Consider the following 26,073-nt stretch of genomic DNA (forward strand, 5'->3'; position numbering starts at 1 on the left):
AAGCAACCCTGTAAGGCCAGGGCTTGGGCCTCTAAACTTGGTTTGAGGATTGGGCCCAGGCTTGAAATCTAAGCCTGCTGTCACCGGGTCAGCCCAGGGCCAATGATGAATGGCTCCATCAAGTCCAATCATCAAGTGGGTCACTGTTATATGAAAGAATTGACAATTTGAAGAGGCTTGTGGGTAATCACACTCAACGAACGTGTAGTTCAAAGCACTTGTGGTTTCACAGTTCATTTTCCTACATGATCAAACCATTTATATGATAAGAATTATTATTAAATAATAATAATAATAATAATAAATAAATAAATATTTTATTATTATTATTTATTTTTTTTAAAAAACACCCAAACTTAAACTGACACTATTTCAAACCATTGATCATGTCATTCTTTTGCTTCTTGGCCCAATCCTAGAGGACAAGGACAAAGGCCTTGGCCTTAGCCCAATGAAGGCAAAAGCTAGGCCAGGTCAAGGCCAAGGATTTTCTAGCCCAATTAAGGCCAAGGTTGGGCTAGGACGACAGGCAGGCCATGCCCAACCCCAGCCCAGCTGACCCAGTTTTGGCAGCGACCAATATAGCCCTCCAAAACCGAATTTTAAACCTTGGCAGGCAGGGTACATTTCAACATTGAGGACTCGGGTTTGAGCCAGCTCACCATTGAAAAGAAAAAGGCGTGCAAATAAAGCCTCTCCTAGGGCTAAGCACTCTCCAACCGAACCTCGGTGCCTGCATGCGAGCAAACCATATCAACATATAACCTCAAAGCTGAAATTTTCAACAACTGTAACAATAATAATAAAATAATAATAATAATAATAATAATGAATTTACACTAATATTATTTAATCCCTTGTATAATCGAATCTCTGACCCTAAGTTTACTTAGTTTATGCAACTGCAGAAAGATATTCGCTCAAATACATTCCACCTTTTTTACGACAATAAAAATACATCAGGACTGCAGCAGTTGGATTTGGGCCTCTTTTAATGACACAAACCATTTATTTCATGCCCTCAGATTAAATATTTCATACCATTTGTTCTACAAAGGATTATTGAAGGGTTGAAATAATCCAATCAAGAGCATTTATTTTGTTATCTTCTCACTGTAAAAAAGTGAGCCTTGTCATCATATAAACGGTTTGGATCATTGTATGATAAACCAAATTCAAAGGCTAAAGTCGCAATATATCATATTGCAATCTGTTCGATGTATTCAAGCGAACATCCTGCAGAAAACGCAAGCAATATGCAACCAAGTACAAAGGAAATGATAGTAGACAACCAGCTAATTTCACTCATCCATTGCAACATGACACTGAACAATTTCAAATTACACAAAAACAACCCAAGAGCATTTTCTACGTGCTTTTGAATTTCCTGCTGAAACAGTGCGAATGGAAATGCACAGGCCCAACAAGAATACAGGAACCGCGATGGGGCATGAATCATAGGCGCAGAAGTCCAGATTTTCCCCAATCAGATGGGTTTTACCCCCTAACTGCACCTCGATATTCCTAGTAACAAATTTCCTAGCCTACAAACTAAACATTAAAAGAAGCTAGAACTAGTATGCATCTATTGCTTGCTGTACACCCTTCAGTTAGCTTACGCCGCAGGATACAGAATCCGCCCCTATTGGCCCGGCCCCCATTTCATCTCTACGCCTTATTTACAAAATTCCCAACTCCTAATCCCAAGCTCAATTCCCACCCAAACAACCATTCCATCATCATTGTTGTCATCATCGCAATGATGATGAATGTTCTATTCATGGTCGGTGTATTAAAATTCTGCATACCTCATGTGGGGACCCCTTCATATGTTTGGTCAGCGCTCACCTCCTCCACTTCCATAACTGACTTGCCATGCTCATGAATGCCATTATCATTATCATCACCATTGCCATCATTGGGGCCGTCATCATCTCTCCCAACTTCGGCCCCATTCCGCCTCCGCTTCCTCGAGTTAACCCGGTTCGCACCTTCCAGCAGCCCATCAGTTCGGGCAGACCCAGCTAATGCTTGTTTGTCCTTTTCGACCGAATCGTGCCCAGAATTCGTGGGAAAGCCACGTTCGGACATTGCCGATCCACCTGACTCAGCTCCCTTGGTCATGATGGAGGATGCTGATACTTTTGTGCCTGGGCTGACAGCAGATATAGAAGATAATATATCCCGCTTTACCTCGATGTCAGCCCACTGATTCCCTATCCAATCCCTCGATATCCTCAGATTTCTTCTTTGCACTGTCGCAAAAAATTCTTCACCTGTGACAAAGGAAAATACTTCAATTCCTTTTTCTTTTTTTTTTTTCTTATTCCTTTAATCTTTTTTTCAATGGCAAATTTTTCTAGTCTACTTTTTGAAGGGGGGAAGGCAAAGGTACCGCGAAATCCTACTCCCACAACACGTTGTGTGATCCAGCCTGCTAATCGGGTGGGCCCCATCATGTCCTTTGGCCTGAAAATCAGGTTAATCTGATCATCAGCCAGACAACATACATACATGAAAAAAGGACCAATAACGAACAATCAAGGTACACGTGTGGCCTACTTGGTGATTGGGGAAAGGGACACATATGGTCAAGCCCACCTGATATGAACAGCCTGGATCCATCAAACATTCTGGCACGCATCTGGCCCACATGAGTAACATTGGCAGCACTCCTTCAGGCATATGCGTGAGAGGAACAAACATCACCAGCCCATTTGCGAGGGAAAGTTGACATGACTGCTGATCATGGGATGATATAAACAAGACATGAAAGGGATCCCCAAAAGTTGAGTGCATAGAGCGAGATTGAGGACAATCACTCAATCATAATGGAGAACTGGACTTAGATTTGCACTCAATCGCATCTACTGGTCTTTTCTTTTTTCCCCCTTTTTAAAGAGGCACCTGACTTCATTGGGGTAAAAAAAGATAGGACCCAAACGCAATAAAAGACTCACTAGGCAAAGGATGCAGATAATGTCCAGTGCTGCTGGATGCACCCCTTCACCCCTTCCAGGGCTATGTGCACGCCAGCCATAGGACCCAGAGAGAGAGAGAGAGAGAGAGAGAGAGAGAGAGAGAGCACGAAATGCGATTTTGCAATTTTTACTGTGAGTCCCACGCCTGACATGCACAGATGATGCTTTTTCACTGGCGCTAGAAACAGTGTGTCTAGTGCCCTGCTGGACACAATCTGCGTCCCTAGACGAGGGAGTCGATTAAATAATTGGCCTTCCCTCCATCCCTATCTTTAGTTTTTAATATATCTTAGAGAGAGAGAGAGAGGAGTTTACAATTGTTTCATGTCCAACCTGAAATGCATGGAACTCTGAAATTAAAGGCTAAGCATTGTTATGAATTAAACATGATCTCTCACCTCTGATTAGGTTAGATTGTTTCCTTTATATAGTTTATTGACCGAGCATCCAAACACATCCTACTAGGGTGATCTTGTTTACAAGATACAAAAAGCCACCCACCACAGCCCAAATGGTTAGAGAAAGGTACGCATTGAATGGCTCCTTCGGTAGAGTCAATTTCTTCTAAATTCAGGGAAGGGTGTTACTGGAGCATTTTCAGTTTTTTTGCTAGTTTGTTGAAAGCAGCAGACTTTCATGCAGAAGATTCCAGTTGGATCAGAAAGATAAAGGCAGGTGACATTCCCTGCTTTCACAATTGATGGGAGGCAATGCTAATATGGGTGCTGATGACGTACATCAGAATTAGGTGTCGAAGACCCCCAACGCCAATTTCCGGCAGTCTCATGGGTCTGCTATATGCCCACCTGAACATTCTGTATTATAACACATTATATGAATTTTGAATGTGAGAATGCTTATTTGAACAGCGATCAGGAATAAGAAAATGACGCTCTGAGAGCCTCCAAAGGCATATAGTTTTTTTTTTTTTTTTGAACCTCTATTAATCCAGCTTTCCTGACACCGTTGAAGGAGGAGGCCGGAGATCCATGGTGCATGGGAATTCTATGAAACAGGAAGTACCCTTGTCTGACACTATATATTTGGGCCATTAACACATGCATAGCAGGGCCTCAAACTGAGTATTTGGGATGGTCCAACAGACCTGATGTTCGGCCATGCTTGACGCATAGTGTAACCAAAGGTATTCTGGTGTGCACCTAGGTGTTTTGGGCTACCTGCGTCTCACCTGGACCCTAAGCAAGGTGCCCCTATGTGCGCTGAGCTGCCACCTGCATAAATGTTGTCCATGTACCCTCTTAGATGCCTAAAAAAGGTTACTTTTGGTACCTTCACACTCATTAAGAGTGGAAAGACATAAACCCCATTAGAGCATATTTTCCAAATTTCTATATCAAGGCTTTCATTTATGAAAAATATCTCCTTCCCCAAATTTCTTAGATTTTTTTTTTACAAATTCATGACATTCTTGATTTCGTTCTTATATTGGTGTTTTAAGCTTGTCTCATATGCAAAGTTGAGTTTCCATGTGTGATACAGGAGGTAGATGATGAATTGGGGATTTTAGGGGGGGTTGGAAATTTAGGTTACCGACTTTGAGGATGTTGAAAATTTGGACTTCCAGGTTGGGTAAGAACTTAGGAATTTGAGCAAAATTATGATTTGGGCAGGGGAATTTGGGGGAGTCAATCAAATTTTGAAAATTTTGGGTTAGGATTTAAGGAAATTGGAACACTATGGTTTATAATTGGGGAAACTAATGAAAAATTGGGATCTGGGGTTTTGAGCTAAGAGAAACTAGGAATTTTATGAAGTTAAGGTATCTAGGTTTGGAAATTGGGGAAATTTGAAATTTAAGGGTTTCATGGATGGAATACTGAGTAGAAGTATGTTTTTGGTAGTGTGTCTAACTATAACTCCATTGAAATACAACTAGTAGTTTTATTTCATTGTGTTAAAATTAGTTTTAGAGGTAAAACTATTATAAAATATCTAAAACTGTAAAAAATCAATCTGTATCAATATATGACATGTGATATTAAAATAAATTTCTTTTAAAAAAAAAAGGCAACTGGAATCTCCAAGTGCCCACCCAGGTGTGCCAAGGCATTTCAGGCGTTCCAGGGCAATTGCGCCTAGGGTACACGCCTAGTGCCTTTAACTACACTATGCATAGTGAGGCCCACCACATGAGTGGTCCAAATCTTGTGCATATCCTCCATGTGTCCCCATGAGAACGCATGTGCAATTAGCATCCCTTGAGAAAACGGGAGACCTTTGATCGTTGCTAAAACGGAATGGTAAACTAATCTGACAAAGGAAAATGCATACCAGAGAAATAAACTTGCAGAACATCTCCACCGCTGTCCAATCCAGCCAGTACTCCTTCCCACCAGCCATCATTCCACCATGCATCCACTGGGGTTCCAATCTCAACCACACCATTCAACTTCTCGTGGGGAGGACATGGCCGAATTGTGAGGCGGCCCAAGGATCTCATCCCCAATTTATCAGGCGCTGCTGATCTGAAGGCCGGTATCCATTCCTACAGAGAAAGCCACAAGAATTCATTCATCAACATTGTAAAAGGACATCATAAGCATTTCCTGACAGTCAGGGCAGGGGCAGAATGGTCATTCCTTCATCTGCTTTTTTTAACACACCCACCCACACCCCACATGGGCACTCAAACCCAAGACTTCAGTATTGAAACAAAGAGCATCTACTACTGAGCCATGCATCGAGACCCAAGCAAATCTCCTACTAAATCACAAATATTATGCTATTTTAGAGTAAAGACAGCAACTACTAAGGTAGCCTCTACTCGACATGCTGGACAGGTTGGCCACGTAACAAAAACATGAATGGTAAGTGTCACACAGGAAAGCATGAGAAAATGGGAAATATGTAACGCATATAGAAAGGCCTTTCTTGTTCTCATGATAATGTCATTTGATCAAACTCAGACCAAGATCTTCAGGTATTTCTTAAAGATCAATCTAAATACCATTCTGACCTCCGGACGCCTAAAAATCCAGGTATTTTCAATATTCCTGAGGCTTTCGTAAATCAGGAATTTTGCAGATCTCCCAAAGGGGTTACTCTTTAGCAGACAGCTGAAAGGGGTGGTTTGGAATCCACTCTTTAGGAGACAGCTGAAAGACAAGGATATTTGGTGCATGGTGGACCTGCTGCCTTGTGAGATAAGGTGTTTATCCCAAGCATGGATGTGGACAAAAGAATATGGTATTTGGAGCTGGATGGTTGGCACAATCGGCTGATGGGAAGGATCCGCCCAAGCATAGGCACTTTCAATCTCAAGCACAAGACACAAAGAAATAAAAGAAAACAATTCATGTGATTTGATTCAATTCAAAGATGCCTTCATACTACTTGTATCAGGCCCCCATATAGGCTTTTGAAACTTACATATTGAGGAAACACGGCATGCCATTGACAATCAAAGAGATAAGAATGCATTAAAAATGTTTGACTAATGGATTATTTTTAGCTAGCTAATGGATTTCGCTAGCTAACTACCTAAATAAGCTAGCTACCTAAATAGAAGGCTTGGGCCTCCTTATTGACAGGCCAACTGTTGGGCTTGGGTTTAATGGGCCTGGGTTTGGCCCATGGATTGTGGCCCAGATTAACTTGCATCAGTCCTCCCCTGCTTGAAAGCACTCGACCCCGGCGAGTTAATAGCTTGATATTGCTCATAGAGGTCAAGATTTAGACGATGAAAGTCGGTAGTTGTGATCCATGTAGCATTGGAGAAAGGTTGTCCTTGCCAACGGACGAGAAACTTCTAGTAACCACCTTGGTGGGTGGAGACGATTTGGTCATCAAGAACATCAACGATCATGTATGTAGGTGGTAAAATGATTGGAAGTGTGATGACTTGTTCTTCAACACCATCATCAGTATGGTCCCCATGATCGATGGAAAGATCTTCCATGTTGAAAGTAGGTCTGATAGGTAAATCTGGTGGGAGATCTAAAACATAAGCATCGACACTAATCTTCTTTATGATTTGGAATGGTCCAGCATTACGAGGATAGAGCTTCTTCAAGGTGCCAAGAGACAACCATTTAGGATGAATACGGGCCATAATCATGTCACCTTCTGCAAAATCAAGAGAGTGACGCCTCGTATCTGCATGTTGCTTATAACTTTCATTACTAAAGGCGATATTGTATCGAACTTCATCATGCACTTGCTGCATATAGCAGATGAAGTCATCAGCTTCTGCAATTAGTCTCAACTCTACAGGTTAGAGGAACCAAATCGACTAGAAGATGTGGTCATGTACCAGTTACTGCCTCAAAAGGTGACATCCCTATGGACCTGTTGACTGAGTTATTATAAGCAAATTCAACCATGGGTATTACTAGGTCCCATGTAGCTATATGATCGTGGAAAAGACATAGTAATAACTTACTCAAGCTATAGTCGACCACTTTCGTTTGGCCATCAGTTTAAGGGTGGTATGCACTAGAGAACTGAAGCTTGGTTTTTGTTGCTACCCAAAGAGTTTTCCAGAAATAACTCATGAACTTGGTATCACAATCAGACACAATTGACTTTGGAAGCCTATGAAGACAAACAACCTCTCGAAAGGATAATTGAGCAATCTTGAGAGCGTCTGTTGTGTTTAACCACCAAAAATATTGAACCAACTTTCCGAGCAATCTTTGGCAAACCCAAAATGAAGTCCATGCTGAGATCTTCCCACAAAGCATGTGGGATCAACAGTGGTTGCTACAATCCACGGTTTTTCTTTTAACCCTTAGCAAGTTGGCAAATCCTATATACCTGGCAAATCTTGGCAACATCTGATTTTATATGAGGCTAAAAGTATCGATCTCCAATGAGGTCTAGGGTCTTATCACGGCCCAAGTGTCCACTATACCCACTGGTGTGTAACTCCTCCACAACATACTCATGGATGGATGTAGTGGGTAGGCAAAATTGTGTTCCCCGGATCAAGTAGCCATCATGAACGCTGAAATGTGAGTGTCTCGCATGCTCTCCACTAAGAACGCCGATATAAATACGTCTGAAATCCTTATCGTTAGCATACTCACGTCGTATCTCTTTGAATCCTGGAATGGTGACTGACATCGATGGCAATAGATGCACACAAGCGGCTTAATGCATCAAAAACCTAATTGTCCTTGCCAGCATTGTGACGAATGACAAAAGAAAACTCCTAAAGGTAAGCACTCCACTTGACACGACAAGCACTCATCTTCCATTGAGAGTTTAGGTACTTGAGTGCTTCATAATCAAAATATAGGACAAACCCCTTACAAACCAAATAGTGACGCCAATGCTGTAAAGTCTGAACAACGGCATAAAACTCGAAGTCATAAGTGGAGTATTGTTGCTTGGCATTAAAGAGCTTTTCACTGAAGAAATCTATTGGATGGCCCTCCTGACTGAGAACTCCACAATGCCGACATTAAAGGCGTCACAACTCACCTCAAATATCTTCTCAAAGTTCGAAAGGCGCAAGACTGGAGCTTCAATCATCTTACATTTGATCCCATCAAAGTTGTTGCACTTGTCCATCGAAACTCCTTTTCTTTCATACAATCGATGATTGAGGCCATGATGCTACTGAAGCTCTACACAAAACGTCTATAAAATGTAGCGAGGCCATGAAAACTGCGAACTCCAGAGATAGTGGTGGGTGTTGACCAATCAATTATGGCTTTCACCTTGGCAGGATCCACCTCTACACCTTGCGATGAGACAATGTACCCTAAGAAAACCACCGATGCACTCATGAATGTACACTTTTTTAAGTTGATGTAGAAGCACTTGCGACAAAGGACTATAAAGATAAGACGCAGGTGATTAAGGTGCTCCTTTATTGACGTATTGTAGATAAGAATGTCATCAACATAAACAATGACAAACTTACTAATAGAATGGCACAAGAACTGCGTCATGACGCACATGAAAGTGCTACGTGTGTTTGTAAAAACAAATGGCATAACTAGCTACTTGTAGAGGCCGTCTTTTGTCTTATTCATCACCAGGTTGGATGCGAATCTGGTGGTATCCACTGCGAAGATTAATTTGGAGAAGACACTAGCACATGGCATCAAGTCTAGCATATCATCAAGCCGAAGAATGGGGAAACGGTACTTCACCGTGATTTTATTAATAGCCCAGTTGTTCACGCGTGCACCAACTTCCATCTTTCTTGAGAGTAAGGAGGGTTGGCACTGCACATGGGCTTAGGCTCTTTTGAATGTAGACATTGTTAACAACTCGTTAACCTGACGCTTCAACTCAACATACTCGGCAAGACTCATCCAATACGCCGGTAGGTTTGGTAAGGATGCTCTAAGAACTAAATTTATTATGTGCTAAATATCTCGCAATGGAGGCAACCCTTAGGCAGATCATCAGTGACCAAATCTTGAAAGTCATGCAACATAGATCTAGCTTTATCAGGAATAAGCTCATCCTGGTCAATAACAGGCTCTTGCACTTGTTTCGGGACTAGAGCGAATATTACGCCTTTCTCCTTGCTCTCCTCTTTGAACTTCCACATTGTGAGAACATGAGAGTTTGAAAGAGCAGCCGATGTTGATGATGAAGGCGTAGATGGAGGTAACGTAGGTTGCAATGGGCGAAGAAGAATATGATGACCTCGCCATAAGAAAGTATGTGTGCTAGCTTCACCGTCGCTTTGTACTTTTAGTCAAAGAGCCAAGGTCGACCAAGAAGGATGTAGGCGATATTCATCGGAATTATGTCAAACCTAGTATCATTCTTATATATGCCAATTTTAAATGATACCAAACACCATCGAGTCATGGGGATGGCAGTTTTGCCAACCCACGCAACCTTACATAGTTTTGGATGCCTTCCAGTTGGCAACTTGAGCTTATCAATCACCTCTTGAGATATGATATTCATTGCACTGCCACCATTAATGATCATGTTACATAACCTGCCTTGACATTTTACCCATGTACAAAAAACAGTGATCCGTCGCCAATCTTCCTCTTACTCCTTGGTAGTGGTAAGGAGGTAACATATGATAAGAGTAGGGCCTTCATCCTCAACTTTAACCACAGTTCAACAGGAGGGTCCTCTAGCTATGATGCAGGTTCTACATAGGGCTATTCCATTCTCAATGTGCTCATCACAATACTTATGGTCGTCCGGGTAGTAAGGGTCCTCATTACTACAGTAATGGAGCTTCCTGGCTTGTGAATACTCATTAGAAAAGTGCCCCATCTATCCGTAATGGTAACAATCAACACCATGGCGTTCTCTTTGGAGGGAATGATTAAGATGAAGACCTCGCCCCCTGGTATCATGTCCTTGCACCATTGGTTGCTTTTGGTATGAATTTTGTGGCAGAGGGCATTGTAAAGGTTGAGGCTGCCTTATAAGAGGAACCTGCATCTGTGGGCGTGCCTTAAAAGGGTGGGGTGGTTGGTAGCCCTATGGTGGAGTCCGATTGAAATGCGGATCTGAACCCCTGCTCACAGGAGGTTCCCCAACTGGAGAACCAAAACATCGAAGAGTATGTTGTTGCAATTCTTGTTCAACTCGTTAAGCCTTCTGATGAACATTATCAACTGTCTCGAAATCATAGATGAGCATCTCGTGATGGATCTCTTGGCATAACCTTGCTCAATAGCGGTCAACTGTTAAACAGTTTGTCTTTGCAAGCTTATAACGGACAAAAAGCTCATTGTACTTTTCGGTGTAGTCATCTACCAATAAAGTCTCATGTTTGAACGTAATCAGCTCCTGGAGAAGAGTATCCATGTAATCTGAAGGCAAATACTTACTTTCCAGCTTCTCCCCCATGTCGACCCACCTGGTGATAGCAGGACGACCCGTGATGAGATTATTATCATTAATGCTTCGCCACTAGATTCTTGTTGGACCCTTCAACTTGACCTTGACAAAGATCACTTGTTTGATATCATCCATGTTCGTACCATGCAAAATAATCTTCTAGCATTATAATCCAATCGACAAAAGCCTTTGCATCAAGACGACCCGTGAAGTCCAGAACTTCAACCCGTACTTTCTTGGTAATATCATCTTTCTTAGGCATCTCTATCATGGTTTCATTGGCTCTCTCTACAAAGAGCCATTGCATGAAGTCATAAACAGACTCCCAAGGACCGTGCCATTTTGATTCACCAAAGGTTTTGGTTGGAACCGTTGTTGTGGATTTGGACCACCATCAGGATCTCCAATAGGATTAAGTTGCTTACCATGTTGTTTTCCACGTAGTTGATCAACAACGGTTTCCAAACTGGTTACCCTTGTGAATAGCTCGGTGGTGCAATTTTCTTGTTGTTGATCGATAAGCCTCCCTCAATAGATGTTACCACTACGGGTAGACATCATGAGGCTGGAAAGTAATGGACAAAATACAGCTGATTTCTTCTTCTTCTTCTTTTTTTTTCATTTCTTTCTTTCTTTTTTTCTTTTTCCTTTTTTTTTTTCTTTTTGTTTGGGGGTTTCAATAGGATGGAATGGGTTGATTTTGGGGTCTTAATGGGGCTAATTTTGGGGTTTTAATGGGCTGGAATAAGGGCTGATTTTTGGGGTTTTAATAGATTGGAATATGGTTGATTTTGGGGATTTTTTTTAATGGGTAGACTAGGACCGATTTTTGGGGTTTTTAATGGGTTGGAATATGGCTGATGGCTGAAAAAAATTTCAGTAGGGTCTCCCCTTGTAAATTGGATTTTTGGGTTTTGTAAAAGAAAGAAGAAAGGTGAATGGGGGTAGGAGGAATGGATGCAATGAAAAAAATAAAGGAAAACGGGGAGAATTTTATGATCAAGGAAGCGGGAAACAATAATAGCGAGATTGTTGTTGATCCAGGATTTCAACCCATCAGTTGGAATCCTCTTTGAAACCAAACTGATGCAGTCGGTTGATGGGAAGGATCTGCCTAAGCATAGGCACCTTCAATCTCAAGCACGAGACACAAACAAACAGAAGAAAACAAATTCAAGAGATTTGATTCAATTCAAATGTGCCTTCATACTACTCATATCAGGCCCTTATATAGGCATTTGAAACGTACATACAAGGAAAACATATCATGTCATTGACAATCAATACAAATATGGAAAATAGATAAAAAGATATATGAATGCATTAAAAATATTTGACTAATAGATTATTCTTAGCTAACTAATTGATTTCGCTAGCTAACTACCTAAATAGGCAAGCTACCTACATAGGAGGCTTGAGCCTCCTTATTGACAGGCCAACTTTGGGATTGGGTTCAATGGGCCTAGGCCTGGGCCCGGACCTAGCACATGGATGGTGGCCCAGATCAGCCTGCATCAATGGTGCGTTCTCTACTTCCTCCTATAGAAAAAATAAGGGAGTTCAACAGCAATGAAAAGTGGATTGAGCATTGGTGGTCTGGATAGAGAAGTCCCAGCAACAAATAATTTGTTGGTCTGCTTGACTTCCTTAGACAAGGTTCTAACCATTAATCACCCCATCCACAAAGGTGTGACAATCCCAAACAAATGAGTAATGTGTAAGGGGAGCAGGGACGATGTCTCGCACTTGTTCTTGCACTAACTGTTATCAAGGAGGATGTGGCAAGGGGTGTTAGCAAAATTCTGGGTGAGGTGGGTGATGCCGGAGGCTACGGGCTTAGTGGCGAGTTGGCTAATGGCCATGGCCATGGGAAGGATGGTGGGCAAAGTTCTGTGGTTTATGGCAATAAAAGCGATGAGGTGGTGCACATGGTCTGAGAGGAACACTCACATTTTTAAAGGGAATGAGAGCAACTTCGGAGGCTTGAGGTGTGTATGGACCTTGGTATCAACATGAAGCAGTGAGAATAGAGACGTTTTGAATATCCTGACAGCATTATTGGGATCAAATTGGGATGAGGCTATCAACTGTGGTTGGCCTCCTAAAAGCCCCATGGTGTGGACGCCTCCCATGGACAGATTTGTGAAGCTGGGCTTTGAAGGGTGCTCCCTTGGCAACCTAAGCCTGGCAGGGGGTAGGGGAGGATCATCCGGGACAGCAATGGTGTTAACTCTGGTTGAATTCAGAGGGGATTCTGGAGTAGGGGGATCTGTCGTATGCTAATACAGTGGCGCAACTGAATGGGTTGAAAGCTGCGAAGAGTCGCAACATGAAACAAGTCACCACCTAGGGGGATTCCAAATTCTAGAAATGTCATTGGGTGGGTTAGCAAGGGAAGACATCCATGGAGGTTTGACAACATGATGGAAGCAAGGTATTCCATAACGGTAACGGTGGCTGTAACAGCCACTATTGTTACCTTTACGATACAGGTTGTAACGGCCGTTACGGCCCCTGTAAGGGCTGTTACGGTCTCTTTTTTTCCTATTGAAAAAAAAAAAAAAAAAACCGAAAAACCTGTATCCGCCCCGTAACGGGCCATTATGGGTCCATTGTAGCCGTTACGGGGGTTGGAACGGCCTTTACGACCTTTACGACCCCATAACGTGTAACGGTTGCCACCGTTACTTTTACGTAACGGCCTTTACGGCCCTGTAATGGCCTTTACAGCACACCATAGATGGAAGAGACCCATGAGGCTGGGGGTTTCATTCCAGCATGTGGGATGCTCGGCAAACAATAGAGCAAATGAGTTGACGACGAGGGGAGAGCATCTAGTGGCGCATTCTAGTATTCTGACATAGAATAGCAGGCGGTTGGTGTTGGGGTATTGGTTTGGCCTTGGGGATCATTTTGTGCATAGCAAGGTGTTCCATAACAGTAACGGTGGTCGTAACGGCCACCATCGTTACCGTTACGATATGGGTTGTTGCGGCCTTCTTCTTTTTAACCTGTTTCGAGACAATTGCTGGCAGTTTTTTCTGTAACGGCTGTTTCGGCCTTATACATAACCATTTTTGTATACCATGGTGCATGTTTTGGTTTTATTTTCTAAAATCTATTTGTTTTGCTATGGAAGCCAGCATGTTGTTTTTTGTTTCCTCTGATCGTGTCTTTTTCTTCTATTGGTGTTCAAACTTTTCTAACAATTAGAAATTCTTTAGGGACCATTTGGCTCCAACTCCTGCAAAAGCAATGTTTTTATCAACTCACCGAAAAACAATCCAATTGGTATTCAACAAGTGGGCTTTTTAGTGCCTATTTTGTCAGGTCGTTTTGAAAATGATGATTTCAGGTGGGCTTCCAACATGGCTGCAAAACCATCATTTCAATCCGAAACAAAGGTTTTGTCTACAACAGCCGTTTCAACGGACCCTTAGCTGATCATAATTTTTAATATTGTAATGGGAATCATACCGTACTTTAACTGAATATGATGGGAATCACAAAAAATAACTCTGAAATTAGAATGTCTGTTATTATGATCACAAACATTGCAAGTGGAATATAGTTAACAAATGAGTTCCTGTTGGTTTCAATTTGTCAAATCACATTCAATCCTTGTGTTTTGATCTCCAAAATAGGCCTAGACATTGTAAAAAATGAGCTCCTAGCCTTCATCTAATCTTGAAATGAACAAAATACACAAAAAAGTGAGGAAAAAACGTGGAATTTTTTTTTTAAATGGCCTTTTAAAGGCATATTGGCCATGACATGATACACAGGGTACTGATGTAGCCCATATCTGCCAATCCATATACCAACCGATTTTTGAAGTGGACCATTTACCCCCATATCAAGTATCAGTGGCGGCCAATACAAATAGTTGCAAGCACTTCATCGTTAAAGAATCAGAAATGCAATTGTTCAAGTTGGGTTGTCACATTGCCTGTAGGTGATCAATTCTCTTGAAGAGTTGTGGAAATTCAAGGTGGATCTAGACTTCCTAACTGGTATGTATTCAAGAACTTTTCAATAGATTTTCAAATCCATCATAATTGCTCCATCAAAGTGTATATCTTCAATTCATCTATCCTGCATCAGTACTGGCATCACTATGGATTCATGGGGTGATTTATGTGTAGCCTTCTTCTTTTTCTTTTTTGAATGGTGCATGGGAAGGTTGTTGAGATGGTAATAAATGGAAACAGTTGCAAGCACTTCATCAGTGAAGAATCGGTAATGAAATTGTCCAAGTCAGAATATTTTCCAGTGTGATGAACATCCGAGATTCGACTCGATGACACCTTTGGAGAAAGGTACTCCAAAGATGTGCAGTGGACAAAACCTTGGATAAAAGGATGAGGAGGAGAAGAATGCCTAACTGTTCAAGATGAATAGAAAGAAATTTGCCATGAAGTCATTCACTAAAAAGATTGTTAGCCCAGGAAGCCTCCAAAATGAGACAGGAGAAGTCAGCAGACAAACCACAATAAGCGTCAATGTCCAAATTTGCAGATTGATCGGCATTGGATTCAACAGCAAACTGCCCGATGGTTTATTGATGGTTCGACAACTGTATCAGGATGATCAAATGATCAATGGAGGGATCTATACATGGATCAAGAGATGAACCGATGAATGAATTGACAACAGAATAAACCAATGGGACCAATAGTCATATGAACCTTAAACTTTGTACTATATGAAGATGAAAATAAAAAGAAAATGATAAAATTGAGAGGAACCCTAGTAGATGTCTCAAAAAGCTCAGATATCATCACAAAGAAACTCTTACAGCAAGTATCCATGCTCCAGAAATTTGAATCAACGGTTCAATGTCTAACGGAGAGACAAGAACCAAGAGACCAGCTGTTCTGCCTGTTCATGATCAAACAGAAGTAATTGTGCACCCTGTAGTTGCACACATATGATGTTGGTATATGTAGACCACTTGTTTTTGAGTTTGCACAAGAGTTCACAAGTGGCCTTCCTCTCTCTGGAGATTTCTCATTTTCACTATATTACATTTGCATTTGCCAACATTTTGCAAATGGTGATATTGATCCACTATAGACATAGCATACATGTATGGCATCCAGACCAGTACATATTGTGGCCCAATCATGGATGTGGCATGGCTCAAACAACATACTGATCAGATGATCACAACCATCTGATTTCCTGTTGAATATGGACCGGCAACCACTTCATTTTTGGCCTTCCATTTGATGGCAGCCAAGTAGGTTTGGAGCATCCAATTAGTGCAAATTTTCAGGCTATGCTCCATCCACAACATGCCCCACATTTTGAAAGGTCTGGATTGATATCCATGCATGCCAAGTGTGAAATGAACGAGCCACCCACCAATTAAGAAATGGTGGCAAACACAAACTGTAGTCTTGTCCAACTAGAAAAATAAAATTGACATTGAGCACTTGGGTTCTTATACATACCTCTAGATTGCCACATCCATCTTCATTTTGCACATCATCATAACGGACCTTCAGTTGCTTCCGAGATATCTCTAAGACCACACATCGGAACCAGCAACCTCTGATGCCACTATCTTGACACAGCAGCTCTATCTTGTTGCCAACCTTGAAAGGTGGGGTAAGCCAGCGCTGGGACCCAACATATTTGACCGCCAGTGGCCTTCTACCCGGCAATCCAAACCTCAAGTTCTGATAGGCCGGCCCAGAGGCTGTTATCTGGCTCCCATGGCCTGAAAATCTAACACCCAGATGGGCCATCGTGAACTTCGGACGCACTTTGCAACTTCTAGACTTCCTTGCCCCTTGCCTTGTAGTACCCACATGGCTAAGCTCTTCACCTTCCTCCCCATCCGAACCATGGGACGCCGATTTTGAGAGCACATGCAGATCTAAGCATGAGAGAACTGCTTGGTCAAAATAGCCTCGTAATTTACTTAAATTGAAGGGCTTCACTATATTGTTACGGTACTGCCTGAAGCAGAAATGGATGCTGCCTGGAGAAGCATTTGGAAGAGCTTCCAAGCATTTCTCATAGTGTTCGGGAGTTAAAACGGAAGCAAGGCCGTCAACGCACTCCGCACTAATGACTTGAGAATAAGGTGTGATGAAGACTTCTCTAGGGTGCGGAGTCGGCAGAGGTATTATACCAATGACTTCCTGATTCTGGTGAAACCACCGCACTTTGACCTTCTTCTGCCCTTTCTTATCTTCGTACATATCTTCCAAGTATGCAAGATAGTGGTTCTCCTCTTTCGCCATGACAAGAACAAAGGAATGGATCTATACAATAGAAATCAATGGTTGAGCTTTATAACACCAATGAAGCAGCAACAGAAATGTGTTGGCTACTCTTAAAGTAGGTCACCAAATCCTACTCTTATCATATTCATATGCACTAAAAGGGGGAACATACGCACATGATCTAGAACGTCAGCAGGTTACTTCGCTATACCATTTATGGCAGTTTGCCAAAAAATTGTGTTGTGGCGTCATTAGATGGACCCATGAAAAATAATAATAATAATAGGGGATTGACAGTCCACAGTCGACGTGCATGTGTGGCCCACCTGATTACAAGACCAGCTACAGTTATGGGTCACGGCACACACAATTGGACCTAAAGGTGGCAATGGGCCAGGTAGCCCACTCAACATGATTAGCCGGACCCAGCTTTGGGCCAGCTTGGGCCTACTAGCTTCGCCTGTGGGCCAGGCTTGGGCCTGTCATGCATGGCCTGATCAATTTTTCTCAAGTCATTTTTAGAATGAACCAGCCTGGCCCAGCAAAATTCAGACCAGCCTGACCCAACTTCATTTGTACACGTGTTATATCCTACAAATATGCCATTCCAATCCTTAGTTAGGCAACCCATACATTTAATATGTAGACCATTGGTTTCATTCCAATAAAATGTCTATTTCTTTAGGCAAGTGTGGCCCGCTTGATCAACAGATAGATTAGGAACACACAAGATGGAAATATGGATTTTACCAAATTTCAAGACAGGTCAGGTTGGGCCTGGGCCCAACTAATTTTTGGGCTACAGCTTGGGCTTGCTGTGCTAGACAGTTGCTAGGCTTGGGCCAAGCTCAGGCTTTTAGTCTTCGGTGTCGGTCTGGGCCAGGCCCAACACTAGACACCCCTAATTGGACCCATGTAATAAACAATTTGGCTCTCCCGCAATCGGCATATCTGGAAGAGCGGGATTTAAAATACTACTTGACAAGTGTGCACGGCAGGACTTGAGCAAATGCCGATACTTACAGGTATAGTGGTCCCATTACGACAAAATGCTTGGTAGTGCTTGAGTTGTTTGCCACAAGTCCACGCAGTACCAGACCACACGATATCCCAGTTCTGAACTTTCAGATTCCTCGCAAAAACGGCCTGAAATGGGGAAAGGTGAAATAATAAGCATGAAGGGAGACATCAAAAGGAGTTGTGAGGAATTTATAGATAGATACCGCACGATTGGGTGGATGGCTCCCACGTTCATCAAACCCAGTGGCTGGATGGTCTGCACCTGAATTCTGTGTTGAATCATTTGTTGCCAATTCTGTCATGAAAATGTTGAGACTGCTGAGATCCCTCGAAGGTAGGAGCAATAGGCAACTTTTTTTTTTTTAATGAATAGTTCAAAACTTTATTGAAAGAAAAGCAAAAGCTATGAAAATAGAATTGAGACTACCAAAGCATGGTGCTGGGAACAAACACAGTGACCTCTTTAGCTCCTGTCAGCTACATAGATGGACGGTGACTATCCATCAGTGTTCGCTTCATGATGCACAGGAGAGGACACCTCTATCGAATTGCATAAATCAACCACTTCATCAACCAAAAGGCAACCTTCCATGGGCTGAGACCAGAAATGACCCATCTGACTGATTTTTCAAATTGCCATCGATAATTATATGGGAGAGGTTGAACCTAGCCACTAGGTTGATGCCTAGGCAGACTGCAGTTTCGGCATAATTTGGAATTCACTGCCCTTAAATAAAGTTAGTTAGGTCAAGTTCAACCTTCCCCAATAATTATGCAGAATCATTATAAAATTTTAAAAAAAAAAAAAAAAAAAAAAAACAACAATTCCCACATGTACACCTTATGTGAGAAGACCTGGGGCTTCGAAGTGGAAATCAGAAATGAAAGTTTTAGTGTTCTATGTGGAGACAATGTCCTCACATAGAACGTGCCCTTTTGGCTAAATCCATTTTTACACTAGCTTCATTCTGTACTTCATACCGCCAATCCCATTTCCCAAGGTACTTTCAAAGGCACCCTTCATGCTTTGACCTATGTAACTTGGACATAGTGAACATTCGATGTCAGACACTAATACAGGATGTCAGAGAGAATAACTTCAAGGAGTTGGATTCTATGACTGTTCCCTTTGAAAAATTTACATAATTGTCATCATTATAGCCTCATCCCAACTATTAGGAGTCAGCTTTACAAACCTGTTTTGCCAATCAAGACGAGTTCTCATGGTTGCTTTGCAAAAGTCCAACAATCGGCTGCCTACCTGACATGAATCCATCATCTGGGATTGCTGGCACATAGCTACCAAGAGTAGCTATATTTATTTGTTTATATGTTAAAACATAAAATCCCAACATACAGTATTTGGAATACTACTTTATTAGGAATAGTTAAGGAGGCGACGCTGCAGTTAAAATCGATAGTCAGGACTTGGGAGATTCCCTAAGCGATTCATTTTGTTACCTAAGCTCCATTACTTAAAAGAGGGAGATTGACAAGGTTGTTTCCCACAGAATTCTAGCAGGATGGGTGAAGTAGAGATGTTCCTCTAGAGTGTCATGTGGTCAACGCATACCTATGAAACTTGAGGAAATATTTTATAAAATAGCTACTTGACAGGTTATGCCATATGGGCCAGAGTATTGGGCAATTAGAAAGCAACATGGAAAGAGATCAAGTGCTGTAGAGATGAGGCAGTTGAGATGGATAGCGTGGGATGACTAGAAGTGGTAGCATTAAGAATAAGGTCATCTAAAGCAGCCTACGTGTAGCCCCAATAAGAGATGACAGATGGTGAGCAAAATTCAGGTGGCTCTATCATATGAACAAAGACAGCAGAAATTGATTGAGGTTGAAAGGGTCTAAGGGGTAAAAGGAACAAAAAACACTTGGATCAAAGTAGCGAAAAGGGACACGAAAGCTTGATCACTTACCAAGGAGAGGGCCTTAGATAGGAATGGCTAGACAGCAAAACTCATAAAGCTGATGCCAAATAGATAGGACAAGACTTCGATGATGATCAAATTTTTAAAAATTAATAAATAATATGAATAAGAATAACTCCCTATTTCAATAATAATACTAATAAAAACAAACAACTCATTTATTTAGATGTTAATTTTTTATTTTTTTTAAAAAAAAAGCATTCAAAAAATAAAGATAACCAATTTTTTTACAAGCAACACCATTCTATTAATGCAAGAAAATGGAACTCTATCCGTAAAGAGAATGAATAAGAGTCAAGAACAAATATGGCAAACCTGACACACCATGCCTTGGTAGGTCATCAGCTACCCCCTTTTGAGAGATAACTGAAATTTTATTAAGAAACAAGCCAAGGCAGGGAAAGAATACAACACGACACTAAGAAAAAAAAAAAACCAAGAAGATCAGCAGATTTTGCTGCTTCTACATAAGGAGAACGATCTGAAACACAATTTTTTACCAAACAAATGACCTCAAAAGAAGATTCCTTGTTTTTGAAAACATCAACTGTTCCAGACATTCCAAATAAAACGAAATATTTCCATCACGTCAAGCCTCCAAACTGTTTTCCAAGGTTTACCCACTGCGCCTCCATGCCAAGCACGCAAAGGATGATCAACTGACTTTGGCATCACCCAATGGATGTGAAAGAGATGGATGAAGTGTTCCCAAATCCTACGAGCAAAGGGGCAATGAATGAAGGAGATGGTCAATCGACTCCGCATCCCCCATGCACATCAAGCAAATGTTCGGAAGAATAAGGGACCTCCTTTGAAGATTGTCGATGGTTAACACTCCCTTCCTCCCCAATAGCCACACAAAAGCCCCATAATCCTTGGAAGGGCTCCATATGTCCAATGGTGGGAAAGGAAAAGGAGGCGAAGACAGGCTTAGAGATGAAACTGTAAAATGAAGGCACTGAGAAAAGACCTGAGCTATGAGCCCTCCAAACCATCGAATCTTCTTCTTAAGGTGAAGGCATAATTAACTTCATATGGCCAAAGTTAAGAAACTCCTCAAATTCCTCGTCCGATAAATTTCGCCGACACGGAGAATAGAAAAAAAAACCCACCACCTATAGTGAACCGGTCCACAAACAACGATCCATAAGAGTGAACCAGTCCGAATCAAGACTAGCCAGTCTCAGAGAAGGCTCCTGTAAAGGCTATCCACACACCAAATGCCTATCCAAAAGTGAATATTATTCCCCTTTCCAAAAGAAAAAGAGATTCCTATACGAAACATTTGCTCGGTGGACACAATTGCCTTCCATACATTCGAGGCACAGAGGAACAACCAGCCCTTAATTTCATTTACACACACACACACACACACACACAAATCAATCCTAGGAGCCCACAAGAAAATCATTCTTGAGCCTTCCAATCACACAAGTAATAGAATAACAGCCTCATTTAAATGCATGAGCAAAAGAAATAAGACTCGCGCTACCAACCAAGCCATTTTTCTTTGCCAGAGCAAATTTAACTGAAATCTGGTTCGGTCCTCAATCCAAGGTAGGGTGCAACTCAGGCGGATTGGGTCGGGTTGAGGGTCAACAGGAGCCAACAGGAGGCCAATCTGACCTCAAGAGGACCCAATCCACAACCCGACCCAAACGAAGAAGCCCAATCCCAATTTCATTTGCACAAAAGAATCAATCCAAGGAGCCCACGAGGAACTGCCCGAAAGAGCATTTATGAAGTCTCCTTCCACAATAAGCTGATCTAAAGATCCAAGAGCATCTTTAGACAAAAGAAACCAGTTTTGAGTGCTTCCAATCACAAAAGTAATAGATTAACAGCCTCATTTAAATGCATGAGGAGCAAAAGAAATCAGACTTCCATTACCAACAAAGCCTTTTTTTTCTGCTGGAGCAAATTTACTGAAATTTGGTTTAGTCCTCAATCCAAAGTAGGGGTGCAACTCGGGCAGGTTGGGTCAGGTTGAAGGTCAGCCCGAGCCCAACCTGACCTCAAGAGGACCCAATCCGGAACCTGACCCAACCCAAGATGCCCATTATGAATTTCAGCCCAAATTCGTCCATACTCGACCCAACCCAAATGCACATGACTATTCCCAACTCGACCTAACCCAACGGAATTTGCTCAATCTGAACCCAACCCAATTTTAAATTGGGAAGGCATTTTCCAACACAACAACCTGAGGACCTTTTCAACCCGATCAACCCAATCCGAACTCGGGTTGGGTCAGTCAGGTTCAGGTTGACCCAAACACAAGTTTCAGCCCTAATCCAAAGGTAGCATTTGGAAGTACTCCCAAATCGATTTTAGTTTGTTTACTGAAGTGTTATTAGTCTTTGCCCCATGTAATTAACAGGCAAATGCTGATAAAATCGAATGGAGATGGAAAAAGAAAAACTGAATTGCCAAACAAAAGATGAGAATAGATAGATACTTGAATGATCCCGTGTGCAGTGCTGCTTCGATAGCAGAGACGTCAGCCAGTCCACGACCTCTCTTTTCGACCTCCATTTGAAGCAAGCAATGTTGGACTTCTCCGACCCGTGGACCTGCAAGAACTCATCCGACACGACGTAAACCATGTGCCGGAGGCTCCTCTCAGTGCCTACAACAGCAAGGAAGGAATCCCCTGTGGAGTTCTTCAGGAAATAATGCACCACACGATTTCCACGCTCCTGTGAAACGAACTGCTCCTCCCATTCCACGAAACTGCCACCATTTGCGGACATGTTGACAGAGCTAAGTCCAATGCCTTCAAAGGAACATATAAAACCCAGCAAAAACCCAAATTTACATGGCCATAGATGTCAGGTAAGAGTGATGGCGGATCACAATAAAACAAAATGTAATCTTTTATGAAGATTAGGGGAAAGCCGAAAAGACGGTTTTCAGGGATTTCAACTCAAACTGGAAAGAACCTAAGAACGGAGAATTCCCATCAACTTCCACCTAGATTTGAAAACCCAATCAAAGGGGTAATGGAATTTCATGAATCTCTACTAAAACTGCAAAAACCCACAGGAATGGAGAAGTGGGTTTTCACGGGACTAGTAAAAGCTGCAAGGAACCTAGAATCAGAGATCTGGATTTCCATGGATCCTTCCAAAAACTGCAAGAACCATCAACAGAGAACTGGGTTTTCAGGAATCTCTCCTAAAACTGCCAAAAAAAAAAGAAAAAAACACATAAAATGGAGAACAGGGAGATCTCCCAACCGATTGCCAACAAAAAGAGACCTACAAACAGCGAGCTGGGTTTTCATGAATCCTTCTCAGAAATGCTAAAAAGAAAAACCTAGATACAGAGAAATTGTCTTTTGCACAAATCTCACAAGGAGCTGGCAAAACCCTAGAAACGGTGAAATGTTCTTTCATGACTCCTTCCTCAAACTGCTCAAACCATGGGCCTCCCATAAACCTCTCCGAAAACTGCAGAAAACCGAGAATCAGAGAACTGAAATTTCAAGAACCCTTCCCAACACGGCAAAAACCCTACAAAACAGCAAGCTGGGATTTCCAGAAATCACTCCCAAAACTGCAATAACACGAGAAATAGATAAATGGGTTTTCCACAAACCCTGCAAAACCCCACGAAACAGAGAAATGGGTTTCACCAAAAGCACTCCCAAAACCGCAAAGCTTCCTAGAAACAGATAAATGGATTTTCCAAAAATCCCTCCCAAAACTGCACAAACACCAGAAACTGAGAAATGGGTTTCCCAGAATTCCCTCCCAAAACTATTTTCAAAAAAAACACACGCACCGGCAACAGAGAGCTGAAATCTCTCCTCCTGATCAGAAAAGCAAGGAAAAAATTTAACTCTAAGAAGAAAGAGAACTAGGGCTTTTCAGGCAGATATGGAAGAGCCCCTTCTACAGGCAGATGACAGAACTGATGGAGGAATCGAAATGGGAGTTGAGATTTGGAGGAGAATAGAAGGATTTCTTCGGATTTGGGGCGTCAGAGAGAGAGAGAGAGAGAGTCGCGGAGGTTTGGCAGTTCGCATCACATGAGAGAGAGAGAGAGAGTGGGGTAGGGTAGAAGGATAAGAGATAGAGGAAATTGTATGATCCTCTGCCTGAGAATACGATAGAATCCTCCTCAGGTCTGGATATTGCAAAAGTGGGCCCCATTTTTCAGTGATCCAGATCTGTTGAAGCATCGATGCTCGACGGTGGACCGCAAATTGACGGATAGGGCAGAAGAATCAGCTTACAGGAAAAATGTCAATGATTGGAATCGCTGGGTAAAGTACCCAATACGTTAGACCCGGCAGAACCGTAATATGTTAGACCCTATCTCTCTACAGGACACGTGGCAGGCTGATGTGTAGATCTGACCCACCCATATGCTGGCACCTGATTTGATGGATTAAGTGTGGAATATAAAACCCTTTAGATGAAGCAATCACATCCACTGCTTCTTCTACAGCTTATCCCACTACTTATTTCACCGTTAAATTTTAATTTCCACGTATCAGATGGATAGGATAGTCAAACAGGATTCATTAAATAATATCAACCATCCATGCTAGGGCCCTGCATACGGACGGACATGATTTGTAGACCGACCTTCTCCGTGTCATTTGAAGGTATGGCTCTATTGTTTTACCGTTCTCCCGGCTAGGATTGGGTAGTTTACTACCCCAAATCCAGCAATACGGACGACTTGCCAAAGGGGAAAAATGCCCCTGCTTTTTCCTTCAACGGATCGGCTGGCGCATGAAGATTAAAGTTGTACGAACGGTTCAAAAGACATCAAAGTTACATGCCTCCCAGTTATGTATTTATTATATCCACACCGTTCGTCCATATATCGAGATCATTTGGGAGCATTATCAGAGAAAAAAAAATCATATCCAATGATCAATTGAACCACACCACAATGAGCAGCGGAAAATTGATTTCCACCGTTGAAACTTTAGTAAGGCCCACCGTAACATTTATTTTTCATCCAATCTATTCGTAAGGTCACAAAGACCTAAATGAAGAGGAAAAACAAATTTCATAATGATCCAAAACTTCCACGACCCCTAAAAGGGTTTCAATGGTAGATGTTCAAAGCAGCATGGTAATATTGTAAGCTACAGTTAGACCTATTATTATGAATTATAACCATAGCTATAGATAATATAATTTGTAGCCATAGAGAACTGTCCGGAGTCGGCTCGTCGAACTAGCTCCCCCCGTCGGTTGTTGGCCTGTCCAGCGAGGGCACGCCATCTGGCATGGCCATGCCCATATGACGGCCCCCAATGACTACGAATTATAACCATAACCATAGACGGATTGCCGTGACAACAGTCTACGTATGTTTTTTTTTTTTTTTTTTATAAGGAGAACTTTATTCTACCTATAATTTTCTCTAAGTACATATTTATATAAATATGTATATATAAGCATATAATTTTTCTCTCTTTTTTTTTTGAAATTTCTTTCTTTATTCATTTAACAAGAATATCTTCTAAACCAAAATTAGTTATTTGACGTATCCTATATGATTTTGGGGTAGGAGAAGCTACTTTAGCCAACCAACCTGGTTATTTTTCAAGATTCCATCAGGTCGATGGTCGAAAATTCATTTTATTCACTTCGCGGTCAATTTCAATCAGTTCACGGTCAATTTCATTTATTTCATTTACTTCGCAATCCATTCCATACATTTCACGGTCAATCCCGGCGATTCCCCTTCATTGATTCAATTACATTTCACGATCGATTCCGTTCAATGATTATTCCATTCGAGTCCATTCGATGATTCCATTCGATTCCATTCGATGATGATTGCATTCGAGTCCATGGATTATTCCATTCCATTCCATTAGATGATTCCCGTTCGAAGATTCTCTTCGATTCGATGATTCTCTTCGATTCCCTTTAATTCACGGTCGATTCAATGCATTTCACGGTCGATTCCCTTCACTTACGGTCATTTCACGCATTTCACGATCGATTCGCTTCACCCATGCATTTCACGTCATTTCATGCATTTCGCGGTTTTCACACTCGATTCCCTTCACTTCACGGTCATTTCCATGCATTTCACGATCGATTCCCTTCACTTCACAGTCCCACC

At 41.9% G+C, this 26,073-nt stretch overlaps 1 protein-coding gene across 6 annotated transcripts; it reads right to left on the minus strand.

The window, feature by feature from the left end:
- Nucleotides 1–366: 366 nt before the first annotated feature.
- On the minus strand, nt 367–24,178 carry LOC131229229 (uncharacterized). 6 transcript variants are annotated; one of them, XM_058225126.1, is made up of 8 exons: nt 22,433–24,178; nt 18,235–18,326; nt 18,035–18,157; nt 16,232–17,050; nt 5,274–5,487; nt 2,563–2,675; nt 2,396–2,469; nt 2,137–2,276 (listed from the first exon to the last, which is right to left on the minus strand). In XM_058225126.1, exons 1-8 carry the CDS (start codon nt 22,725–22,727, stop codon nt 2,273–2,275), a joined length of 1,734 nt encoding a protein of 577 aa, XP_058081109.1. In that variant the 5' UTR covers nt 22,728–24,178; the 3' UTR covers nt 2,137–2,272. The 6 variants fall into 6 exon arrangements, 5 of the variants coding, with proteins under 5 accessions (XP_058081112.1, XP_058081107.1, XP_058081109.1 ...); XM_058225127.1 differs by having other exon boundaries at nt 2,602–2,675; nt 22,433–24,177; XR_009163222.1 differs by lacking the exon at nt 2,563–2,675 and having other exon boundaries at nt 22,433–24,175.
- Between the last annotated feature and the right edge of the window lie 1,895 nt (nt 24,179–26,073).

Source organism: Magnolia sinica, chromosome 16 (genome assembly GCF_029962835.1).
Source record: "Magnolia sinica isolate HGM2019 chromosome 16, MsV1, whole genome shotgun sequence".
Taxonomy (NCBI): Eukaryota; Viridiplantae; Streptophyta; class Magnoliopsida; order Magnoliales; family Magnoliaceae; genus Magnolia; species Magnolia sinica.